The 12,245-nt window shown below is 36.0% G+C and overlaps 1 protein-coding gene across 3 annotated transcripts; it reads right to left on the minus strand.

The window, feature by feature from the left end:
• Nucleotides 1-410: 410 nt before the first annotated feature.
• LOC106420969 (lysine-specific demethylase JMJ25) lies at nucleotides 411-4,683 on the minus strand. Of its 3 annotated transcripts, none has more exons than XM_013861804.3 (11): nucleotides 3,861-4,683; nucleotides 3,641-3,774; nucleotides 3,269-3,374; nucleotides 2,986-3,155; nucleotides 2,255-2,882; nucleotides 1,846-2,175; nucleotides 1,356-1,772; nucleotides 1,206-1,278; nucleotides 1,042-1,127; nucleotides 830-949; nucleotides 411-761 (listed from the first exon to the last, which is right to left on the minus strand). In XM_013861804.3, the coding sequence occupies exons 1-11, from the start codon at nucleotides 4,440-4,442 to the stop codon at nucleotides 669-671; spliced, it is 2,739 nt and encodes a 912-aa protein (XP_013717258.2). In that variant the 5' UTR covers nucleotides 4,443-4,683; the 3' UTR covers nucleotides 411-668. The 3 variants fall into 3 exon arrangements, with proteins under 3 accessions (XP_013717258.2, XP_013717259.2, XP_013717256.2); XM_013861805.3 differs by having other exon boundaries at nucleotides 2,255-2,879; nucleotides 3,861-4,665; XM_013861802.3 differs by having other exon boundaries at nucleotides 2,255-2,888; nucleotides 3,861-4,665.
• Between the last annotated feature and the right edge of the window lie 7,562 nt (nucleotides 4,684-12,245).

Below are 12,245 nucleotides of genomic sequence, written 5' to 3' on the forward strand. Positions count from 1 at the left end.
GTGAAAGAAAACCGTTATATTTTAAATAAAAAGTGTTTATTTATTCCTCACTATACTTTCCTCTCAAGTACCAATTTGAACTCAGAAAAAAATTGACACTTCGAATACTTTTCAAAACCAGCAAGGAATTCAAATAACGTACGTTTATAGTAAAAAAAGTATTTACGTAGACCATCGTGAATCTTACTCGCTGAGCGACTTATCTTATCAAGGTTATTCAAGACAAATGTGTATACTTTACTACAAGTTGCTGGTAATTTTATTATGAGCCATGTTTATAGAGAAGGGAATCGAGCTGCTGATATGTTGACTCAATTAGGATATAAGTTTCAGGCAGCCCCCAGACAAAGTCCTACCGATTATGTATGAAGAGGCACAAGGTAAGATTGTTCTTAGAAGAAGAAAAAATGAATCTAAACGAGTAAACTTTTGTAACATACGTAAATTGCGAGTTTAACATCAATGATTCTTTATTATTCATCACCTAACAACAATCTGAATGCCAAATCAATTGCTTCTCTTTTGTTCTTTGTTTGTTTATTTCAATATATCTCTTTACATTCTGCTAGTCCTTGAAACTATAACTCAACAGCTAGAATCTTTCCTCCAAGAATGCTGTAGTAGTTCTCAATCGTCAATAATCAAAGATATGGTACCTCTAGTTCTAATTATAACCTCGATGCAGCGGTTGAGTCTGCAGATGTGAGCTCTCGGATCTCCTTTATGGCTTCGCTGACTTTATAGATTGCCATTTTCTTCACCTGGATGAAGCAGCAATACATATACATAAAACAACACTCTTTTTCTATATTCAATCTTGGGTACTTACCTCAATCTTGTTTGCTTTCGTTTTGACGCTCTGAGGAAGTTGACTAAGCTCGTCCACTAGTTTGATAGATTCAGCAACGTGCTCATGTGAGAGAAAATTCAGGACTGCATTCACACAAGACTAGCAAACATATTCCAGAGTTATGTCAATAATAGTAATAACTTTGTGATTATAAACAATGTAAGAGCGTGTTGAGTGCTTAAAAAAAATACCTTGTTCTTTCTATTTTGGTATGGACATCCAGCAGGGACGATGACTGCTTCTCCAACACATTGATCAAAACTCCACGGTTCAACGTCTGAAGAAACAGAATAAGCGTTAAAATAATAACGAAATGGTAAGATTAATAAACAAAAGAATGAAGAATGATACTTACCAAACTCTTCCTTAAGCCTTGCTTTGTGATACTCATCAAGATAGTAACTCTGCTCAAGTAATGGATGACTCACCTGCAATAATAAATATGGAAACAGATCAATGATTGTTTTCTTGTAATAGTGTTTAAACTATCAAACCCAAAACTCACTTGTGTTTTGGTGGAATCCATGGGTACTAGCTCCAGACAGTGGTTCTTAATATACTCAAGAAGTTTAGAAACATCTTGAACCTGGAATACATCCCATTTGGCACCGCAGGAGTTGCTAAGGCTTCCTTCTTCTTCAAAAGAGTCATTGCAACTTTCTCTTTCCTCTACCTTAAACTCACTACTGCCTAAACGGTGTTGTGAAGATTCTGAGTCAGAACTGGAAGAGTCATCCGACCAATCCCCCTGAGCATATGAAGCGTTAATCCTATCTTGTTTCTTTCCCTTACCAACTCTGCTCTCCTTCCCCTTTTCGGAGTTTTTAGATCTTACTTTCCCAATATTTTGCATTAGCTTTCTTATTCTGCAAATCTGTTTTGTTGACACTACTGTTTCAGTGGCATGCAACAAGATATCAACCTGCAGAACAAATCAAAAGCTTGAGAAAAATACAAAAGTCAAAGAAAACGTAGCTGACTACAGTTTTACTTACCATGTCACAAGCTTCAAAACCCAGCTTCTTCACATAATCAGGCTTTGCATATTCTTCACCACTCCTGTAAGATATACTGAGGCATGGACCTAGGTTGGGTGCTTGGATAACATCAGGTAAGCCAGCAACTATATTTAGTATACCACGCTTTGGATCCATGTAATAAGGAATTGGTAAAATTCTCAGTATTTCAGCAAAATGATTTGGGAACTGTTCTTCAAACAAAGAAGACGAAAGCCATCCATCTAGCTTCAGCCTCTCTTGACAAGTATTAGTCTCAGCCTCTCCTCTCAAAGACCCCAAAAAAACTTGTTTCACCCCAATGTCTACCTGCCATTGAATAAAAAACATAACAAGTTAAAGACCAAAAGGGTATTAAAAACCCATCAAGAGAACACAAGTCACTAACCTCAAACCAATCCGCGCAATCAGTTGTATTACTGGTTTTGCTATTGCTCTTTTTAAGATAGCTACAAAACAAGGCTATTGGATTCCAGTTCAGGCTTGAACCTCGCTTTAACACACTACGAACTATAACAGGTTGCCCTTTGCTCCAGTGCGTCTGAAAGTGTTCGAGATTGTTTTGTTGAAAATCCATCACTGTGGGGTAGTATAAGAAGTTATCAGATGCGTCTCCTCTTCTCCTGGATGCTACTTTCAAACGGCTTTCACAACTAGTGGATGGCTTTTCCTTTCCAAGACAAAACGGACATCCCAAGTGTTTATCTAAAGTTTCAGGCAACTCATAGCAACTGACTATTTCTTCGGCACTGATCTCTAACTTGCTTGTCAACTCCAGAGAGAATAGACTTCTCAAAGAAAGGTTATTGCTGCACCTTTTCACCTCTTCACGCTTCCAATCTACCAGAGCTTTCTTTAGAGATTGCTTACAAGATTCTACACCGTTCGAGCACTTGACTAATCCAACCTTTTTCGATAAGCTCCTTTGATTACAGTCTTGATCAGAACTCAGCCTGAGAATAGAGGAGCTGCGTGTGCACATCTTTTCCGAATCCACAACGGCAGAGTCATGACTACTGCAACTAGGACATATATTAGAGGAATATGTCAGAAAAAAAACTCAAACAGATTACATAATATGACTTAACAGTAAAGAGAACAAGGGAAAAGAGTGAGTACCAGAGCTCTTGTTCATCAGAGGTTAAGTCAGAGCTATGGATCTGCGGTTCAGTTAGATTCACCTCTACTTTGTCTTCAGCGTTGATTTGTTTTAATACAGGAAGAAGCATGCACACAGCATAATGTAGATGCAAAACCCTGTCAATATCACTCCTTACTTTCCGAGAATCCTGCAACATGTAGTATACAAGTAAACAACTTTGTGTTACAAAATATCTAAAGAAAGAAACAAAAAAAAGTCATGTAAAAGTCTTTAGGCTGAAGAACTATCAGATAGTCAGACCTTACATTCAGTGACTCCAGATATAGTGGCTGAGCAAGCCTTGCACCTACATGTTCCACAGCATACAGGGCATTTTTTCCCAACTTCTTCTTTTGATCCCTTGTTCCTAGTTCATTCCAAAGGCCAACACTCAATAAGATGACTGCTTCTAGCAAATTAGAAAGAGTATCTAACATTAGATCCTAACATTTTACCATAGGTGAAATGTTGCTAGGTCCACAAAACTTATTGAATCTAGTGGGATTACTTCTTATTATAACTATTCTCTGATGGAACTACTAATCCAGATGCTGATTATATACTCTAATGATAGAGACCAGTGCTTTCTGTAAACAAGATAAGCAAGAGAGCAAACATAATAACACAAGATACCTTTTCTCAATACAATCTACACAAAAGAACTCTCTTCCACAACTCAGACAGCTAATCAAATCCTCAAATCCTCTGGTTCCACACCAATGGCACCTCTTCTTGGCCTTAACCAACTTCCCCTTGAAAGGAACCACCTTTACAGAAACCACACAAAACCCAAATTAAGAAACTAAAAGTGTACACACAAAGTATAAACCTTTAAGCTTTTTTTTTCCATTACCTGCATCTTCCCAAAAGGTAAAGGCTCAATGTTCTTAGACCTGAACCTTCTCTTAGTCAAGGAAACAGGTTCTTCACCAACTTTAACATCACAAGGAGAAGGAGAAGACACATTGCTTGTAGTCGGAGAAGGTGGAGAGATAGCCATAATGCCATAAGGAAGAACCTTCGTTAACTCCTCCCCAACGAAATCACCAAACCGTTTATTAACACTAATCTTCTTCTTCTTTGGTTTCTTCTTCTTCTTCTCAGCTTCTCTCTTCAACGCCATCCTTATCAAATCCAACTGCAAATCCCCTCTCTTCAACTTCATCTTCCTCACCGCTTCATCAACAGCCTCTGCTCTCTCCCTCTTCTTCTTCGATCTCCCCAGCCCCTCTCGCTCGATCTCCGACGCTTCGTCTCCTCTTCTTGATCTCGTCGACTCAGCGGCAGCCTTCTGCTTGCTTCGCTTCAGAGTAAGCTGCGAGGTGTGAGTCTCGCACATCTTCTTCCCTTCCAAAGCTCGTCTCTTGCACCTCCATTGCTTCCCGTCGGAGCGGTTGCAGCGAAACTCGTCGGGGACAGCCTCGTTCTCCGACATTCTCCCAATTAACCCACCAGAAATTGTCTGAATTCGGACAGTGATCTGAAACAAGAGAAGAAGAACGAGCTTTGTAGTGTGAGAGAGAGAGAAAAAGGAAGAGGCTTTATGGAGAAGAAGAAAGTGGCAGAATTGTAATTAAGAGAAGAAGCGAGAGACTTGCTTTGGTAACGTAAGATCGCAAAGCTCGAGAGGATCTTTAGTTGTTCAGTTACCTCTTTTCTCCCCCCCCCCCCCCCCCCCCCCCCTCTGGTCTTTTTCTTCCTAATTTTTTTCTTTCTATTTTTTCTTTGCAACCCTATTTTTTTTTTTGTAACACTGCATATTTTTCTTTCATACTTTAATGTTTACATGGATACAAACAACATCAAACGTATGATGTGCGATCTTTTTAGAAAAATTTAAGAACAAAGCAAACTAAAGATAGAGACACAAACTTCGCTAAGTTTGATAAAGTGTCCAAATTGATATCAAAAGAGCCACTCGCAAGTAACCTTATGGAGAAAGTACTGTGTCCTTTGAAATCTTCAGACTTTGAAATAGTCACTTTAAGCCGTGTCGTTGAATGCTTCACAACCTCGAGTCTCATCGGGATGATTCTCGTCGTATCTTCCGGTCCCAAACGAACCATCACACAAGATATCAAGCGGTCAGGAAAGCGACAATGCTCACTGGCTCTGAGGCCACGAGTCAAATACCTCTCATGGAGAGGAGTACTGGTAGAAAGATGCACTCCTACAATAAAGAGGAGAGTAGAAAAGGATCTCTCATGGCCCCGGCATGAAGAAGTTTGGCTAGATTTGTTTGCAAGGAAAAAAGCCAAGGGACTGCAATCTTCAGGTTTCAATAAACCCCGACCAAGTGTTGATATTGGTTTGATAATCGATCTTGTCGGGGTTGACCTCTGATGATGAACTTGACTTGACATTTTTGGAATAAATCTAACGATTGCACCAAAGAGAAACACATGTGGTTTTGAACCTAATATGCAAGGTTCGATTGATGGGAATATACACTCGTACAACAATGGAGAGTGAGTCATCTTCACAATGCCAAGTAGAGTAGTGATTGTACCTCGTTGATCATTGGGGGTCTTGCCGCCAGGTTGAGCGTGGAACCCACAAACACAGGTCTGGCGATTAATTTGTGACTGTGAAAAGCACAATATCATATAAGATTGATATCCGGAGCATATGGCGATATAAGTCGAAGGAAGAGCAGGTTCTTTGCCGGAATAGCAGAGACAATCACCAGTACAAGATGTTAACGACATGAAGATGATGGTCGAGCTTCGTGAATCCCAATCTGGTCGCAATCTAAGAAGTGGAGCCCCATATACACATGGTACCAGATCCGGTCGATATGAACAGAGAAAGCGCATAAGTGAGAAATGGATACCATCCCGAGAGCCAATCACCACCAATATTTTAACAATCAAAAGCCAGTCCTCGAGACTTCGGTTTGTTGCCTTTTGGAGAGAAGCGGTTTGTTGCCTATTGGAGAGAAGCAACCATGGAGACGATTCGTTTTTCCACCAAGACCGTTGCATCAACATACATATCTTGTAGAGGTAGAATCAAAGCCCTTAAGGCTTGGTTTGGCAAATAATGTTCATTTTGGGTGTTCCTCGCCGAAATGGCTTGGAATAGATGCTCAGCGCCATCAGAACTCTAATATCTGAAAACCATCGTAAGGGACCTTGAAGCATGCGGCTCACAGAGCTGGTGCGCTAAATCACCGAGGAGACAAAGTAGTGGGAGTGGCTAGCGGAGCTGAAGCTTGAGCAGACTGTCAAAGAATTCCCAAAGAAGAGAACCGTACCGGTCAAATCCGGAGAGTAGAACTTGACAACGACAAAGAGAAAAATAGAGTTACAGCAGAGAATGAATAGAAGCACTCGAGAACGGGAGCTCCGCCGGCATCGAGAACCAAAGGCAGAGACGGCTCCTCGATAGCTGTGTCCGAGAGGAAACTAGGGCGAACTTTGTTTTTTCTTTGTTTATTTTTGCAACCCTAATTTATTATCTTTATTATCTATTGGTTTAACTAAACAATCAAAAATCTTTTGTCAAAAGAAAACCCAAACAATCAAAAATCTTTGATAAGTGAGAGTGATTGGTTGCGGTTGTAGATACTCTAAACAACCAAATTTTTGTTTAGAACCATATACATTAACCAATCGAACTTTTCTTTCTTTAAAAAATTCATAGCAAAAAAAAATAATACTCCCTCTGTTTCACAATAGATAAAGTTTTGGTTATTTGCACACATATTAAGAAATTATCTTTTCTAAACAAAAAACTCATTAAAATATAATTTAAAACTAATTTATCTAATTATAAATAAAAATAATAAAAACACAATTGACTACACAGTTTTTGATAAAGTTAAAGTTACCTAGACATGTGAAAACATCATCTATTGTGAAACAAAAACAATCACCTAAAACATCATCTATATTGAAAAATAGGGAGTATAAAATAATAAAATATGGTTATAGAGAATTTTATTTCTAATGCAAAAAAAAATATTTTACAAAATTACAATAAAATAATCTATATCAAATAAATATACATCTTAAATTCTCTCGCCAAAACATAAAGTTACATCTCATTCCAATCACCTCCAGTGATTTTTGATTTTCTACTGCATATAATTTCAATAGTTTAGGTTTTAGTCATACATAAACTTCCCGTTGATAATAAAAACTTCCAGTTGATTGCACATAGATTTATTAAGCGGAAAATATATAGTTATTTTATAATATTCTGTACCGTATGTGATTATTATAATGTTATAACGCCTCGATCCGCCCACGGCTAATGGGCCACCCACGCCCGCTCTCTCGGCCTGTGGGCCCCATCCCGTCTGACGGTCAGTCCGTTAATTTTCCAAATGCTCGAAATCATTGTTTACTGACCCTGCAATCACCACCCGACCTTTTCCCATGCTTTGGCCTCACTCGCACGCTATCGCGAATCACTTTCCGATAGGTCACCCATCATTCCACTACTCCAGCTCAAGCACGCTTAACTCTGGAGTTCTTTCAGGATGTATTCCGGAAAAGGTAAGTCAACTTTGGTGACATAGGTAACCAAATCAATTCTCTTAAGCCTTTTTACATATCACAACTCGGGATGTTACAATTCACCTCCTCTCAAAGAACGCAACGTCCTCGTTGCGCCCCCCGACAGGTCTCAAGACGCCTCTCAGGTCAGAACTGAGATGGCTAACCAGCTCTGATACCACTTGTAACGTCCCGACCCGCCCACGGATAATGGGCCACCCACGCCCGCTCTCTCGGCCCGTGGACCCCATCCCGTCTGACGGTCGGTCCGTTAATTTTCCAAAGGCTCGAAATCATTGTTTACTGACCCTGCAATCACCACCCGACCTTTTCCCATGCTTTGGCCTCACTCGCACGCTATCGCGAATCACTTCCCGATAGATCACCCATCATTCCACTACTCCAGCTCAAGCACGCTTAACTCTGGAGTTTTTTCAGGATGTATTCCGGAAAAGGTAAGTCAACTTTGGTGACATAGGTAGCCAAATCAATTCTCTTAAGCCTTTTTACATATCACAACTCGGGATGTTACAAATGTATTAAAGAGTTATTTCATTGTATATTGAAGATTTTTTTCAGTATAGTAATGGATCAAGCTTTTCATTTATTAACTTTTACCAAAATAAAAATTTCTTCAATAAGTTATTTTCTATGATAAAGCTAAATTTTGGGGTGACCTTATGTTTTCTATGTAACGTTGTAAATTGTTTTACCAAGCTAAACGTGACATTTTTTTCTCATACACATGCAATCGGTGAGGGAGCACGGAGCCGCCATACGGCCTTTATTCTGTCAACCATCTTGTCCTGCGGTGGTTATTCCACGACGCTAATCTATTCTCAAATGCTACATAAGTCTAAACGGACTTGAGCGTTTAACAGTGCTGTTTTGAAGGTTTTACAATGAGTAAAATTTGATTTACCAATTTTACTAGGCGTGTATTTTTGTTTGTGATGGCTTTTGTTGGGCCTTAAGTGCGATTTTATCAGTCGTAGTATTTTTGGGCCAGTTTGTTTGGCATTTTCAAATTATAATGCTAGATTCTTCTGCACGGCCTACTTTGTTGGCATGTCAGCTTTTGATCGGAAGCTCTTTTAAATAATGGAAAATGTCGATGGTCTTGCTGGATTCTTAAGCCTTTTTGGTACTTGGATTCTTGTCCGTGTATCGACGGCATCAAACACCAACTTTGTGAGTTTCCATAATTTCCAAACACAACAACAAGATGAACTTAGACAATGAATATCATGAATTGGAAGACTATCTAAACTCAAGTATAAATTAAGTTTGTTTGGAAACATGTATAGTAATTTTTTAAAAAAATTTGTTTAGAAATATAGATTGTAGTTTAAAAAAAAAGTTTGTTTGGAAACATGAATTGCAGTTTTAAAAAAAAGTTTGTGTGGAAACATAGATTGTAGTTTTAAAACATGTTTGTTTGAAAACATGGATAATGTATATTAAGAAAAAAAAAGTAATGGGCTTAATTTAGAAGTCCATTATATTATGAGAAACTATTTATCTGGTAGTATTCAATCGGATTCGGTTCAGATCTGTTTGGATTTCAGGTTTCTGGGGTCAAATATTTCAGTCTCATTCTAATATTTCTAAATTTCAGTTCGGATTTGCTTTGGATTTTTGAGGGTTCGGTTCGAGTTAGGATAACCCATTTAAATTAATTTTAAAATTTTAAAATTCATTATATATTTATATACTTTAAATTTGTCAAAAACTACAAAGAAAATAATATATTAAATATAAATTTGAATAACATATGTCAGAATACCTAAACTTAACATATAAATTATTTTAGTTCAAATATTTGGATAGAGAATCAATAATTATTTTAAGTATTTTTGGTGTTTTAAGTATACTTTTACTATTTTATATATTTACTATTGATTATTCGTATATATTTTCAAGTATTTAAACCAGCTTAAAAGTATTATATATATTCTAGATGTTTTTTATATATTAAATCAAAAAATAATTAATATATATAAGTATATAAATCTATTTTGGATACATTCGCGTACCCGGAATACTTCGGTTCAGATCAGATTCGGTTTCGGTTCTCCAAAACTAAAATTTTGAATAATTTGGATATTTAATCAATTTTGGTTTGGGTTTAGTACTACTTTTTCGGATCGAGATTGGTTCGGTTCTTCAGATTCGGATATTCTACGTAACCCTTATATTATTGACATAAAAAACAAATAAAAAATATTTTTGAAAACTATACCCGCGCGTCAAAGTCTAGTTCCTTCTTATAACCAAAATAATGCTAATTGGCTCGTCTCTTTATGTATATGGATGCTATATCTAGACTTCATCCAAATGCTTTGCCAAGATTCAACATTTCGATATTTACTTTTTCCAATAAATTCATTGTTGAGAACAATAACTTATTTAAGAACAATAAATTTACCAGTCGACTAGTGTCAAACATCCCTTATATACTAAATCACAAGTCACTCAAGCAATAAGATTTTGACATGTGTAATTGTTTTACAAGATTCAAATAAATCAAAATCATACCAGGTTCTATTAACTTAAATATTTGGTTAACTGCATAAATTCCTATTTTTCTCTCACACGTACAAAAATGACTTTAGTACCTCTTTCGATATGTAACTGCTTCGTCTCTCCATTTTTTGTTTAAAAACTATTATATTTCTTTCTCTGTTTGGTGTAAGAAAGAATACTAAGCAGAAATGATAATATTTCTTTCTCTTGCCCTACTCGACAGTCATCTTTTTATGGTTTTATTTTACTTTTTAATGTGGCAAAGATTGATTATTTAAATTGTTTATTCTCTTTTCCTGAACACATTTATATTACCCCTATATTTTTCTGCATGATTCAAAGTTGAAGATTTTATCCTTCTATTTTGTAGCTTGAACTTCCACAAATGATGAAAAATCAGAGTGTTATTTCACAAAATATTACTCTGTCAGAAGCATGAAATTATTCTAAGTATGGAAAGCTTTCTTATGGACAAAGATAAACACATCTACATTTTTAATTATGATAACTAAAAATCTGTTTAAATAAACAAAACTTAGCTATGTTTAAGTATGTTTAATAGTCTTCTTTTATATAATAATTATGCCCATACGTAGCAAAATGTATACTTTTATCTTAACTTTTTTTATAGAAACAAGCTTTCAAAAACATGCATGCTGTATATATTTCTCAAAACTAACATCATAGAAATTGTTTCAGTATTTCTAAATTTTTGTATTAATGTGTTACCTAGGTGTGAAATAATATGTAACAAAATAATATTTTGTTTTGATAGTCATTACAATTTTATGATCAAATAGTTTAGAAAACATTAAAATTGTAGGTGCGTAGTACCGGGGATACTACTAGTATTTTATAAATTAAAGGTTAGATCGGTTAAAGATACATACTATTTCCCGTGATCCGAAAAGTTTATCGCAGTTTTAGAGTGCTAAAGGAAAAATATAGTTCATGTTAACAGCTATGTTGCAGCTGGCTAGACGAAAATGAAAATAAACATCGACGAGAGATCTAATAAGCATAGACAAAGTCTATATTATGGAGTGAGGCCGACATAGTTTATTGGCGATTTAGCATTTGATTGATGGTATGATATATATATATATATATATATATATATATATTAAATCTTCACAATATAGTAAGGAGTAGGACAAAATACCGGCATAAACTTCTAACTGAAATAGAATTAGCAAAGACCACTTTTAAACCTGTTCTAGTTCAGTTATAAGTAGAGTTTTAACAATAACCTATAAATAAGTGACAAGTCATGAAATAAGGACACACAAAGTCACATTACTTAGTTTCGATCATACTTCTAAGTTCTAATGTAGTAGGTACTTTTAAAGAACTCAAAGTCACATTTCCGAAACCAAGTACGAAAAATATAATTAACGCTATGCGTAAAGGACACATCTCTACTTTAGAGGTGCTCATCTTAACGTTTGAAATTGACTTTATCCGGACAGATTTTCGCCTGTGGACGGCTGGGACTTTCTATCCATATGTGACAAAATTGGTCTTACTGATTTTTTACATAAATATTTTGAAACTGAGCTTTTGTTGTCTTGCTTTTCTAGAAGAAACCCATTTTTCAAAAGAACTTATTAATAATATGGGCCAGATGATTGTATAATGCTTTTTATTTGACTTTAAAAATCCAGTTCACAAAAAGTATATGTGTTAGCATTTTTACACATATTAATAGGTTTTCAAGTATATTTATATACATCTTTCTATTAAACTACTAATTAAGTATACTAAATTCCAATTTTGTTTACTTTAGACAGGATAAAATTAGGTATTCTTTTATCTGAATCATTAATTTAAAATAGTATGATGTCACTGTTCGTATAAATAAGGCCTTCCAAATTTATTTAGTACTGTATTATGTATCAACCCTTGTACTCTCATTGTTTTACTATAATGTTCTATAATGTCCATTTTCTTTGTATAATTAGAGTGGGGGAAGGTGGATAACCCATTCTGACGTATAAATGACGTACGGATTAGGTGGTCATCGACCATTTATAACTACAGTATAAGCTTTTGGCCGTACGGACGACACAAGTTTACTATCAAAGTCCAATAGTCAATTTTTTGGCGACAGTATTTCAAATGTTCTTTTTAAAAGACAATACGTCAAATGTTCGCGCTTGATTCATAAGCGTTGGGGAAATTTTAAATAGGACCATATGGATGATGCAGAT

Source organism: Brassica napus, chromosome A3, assembly GCF_020379485.1.
Source record: "Brassica napus cultivar Da-Ae chromosome A3, Da-Ae, whole genome shotgun sequence".
Taxonomy (NCBI): domain Eukaryota; kingdom Viridiplantae; phylum Streptophyta; class Magnoliopsida; order Brassicales; family Brassicaceae; genus Brassica; species Brassica napus.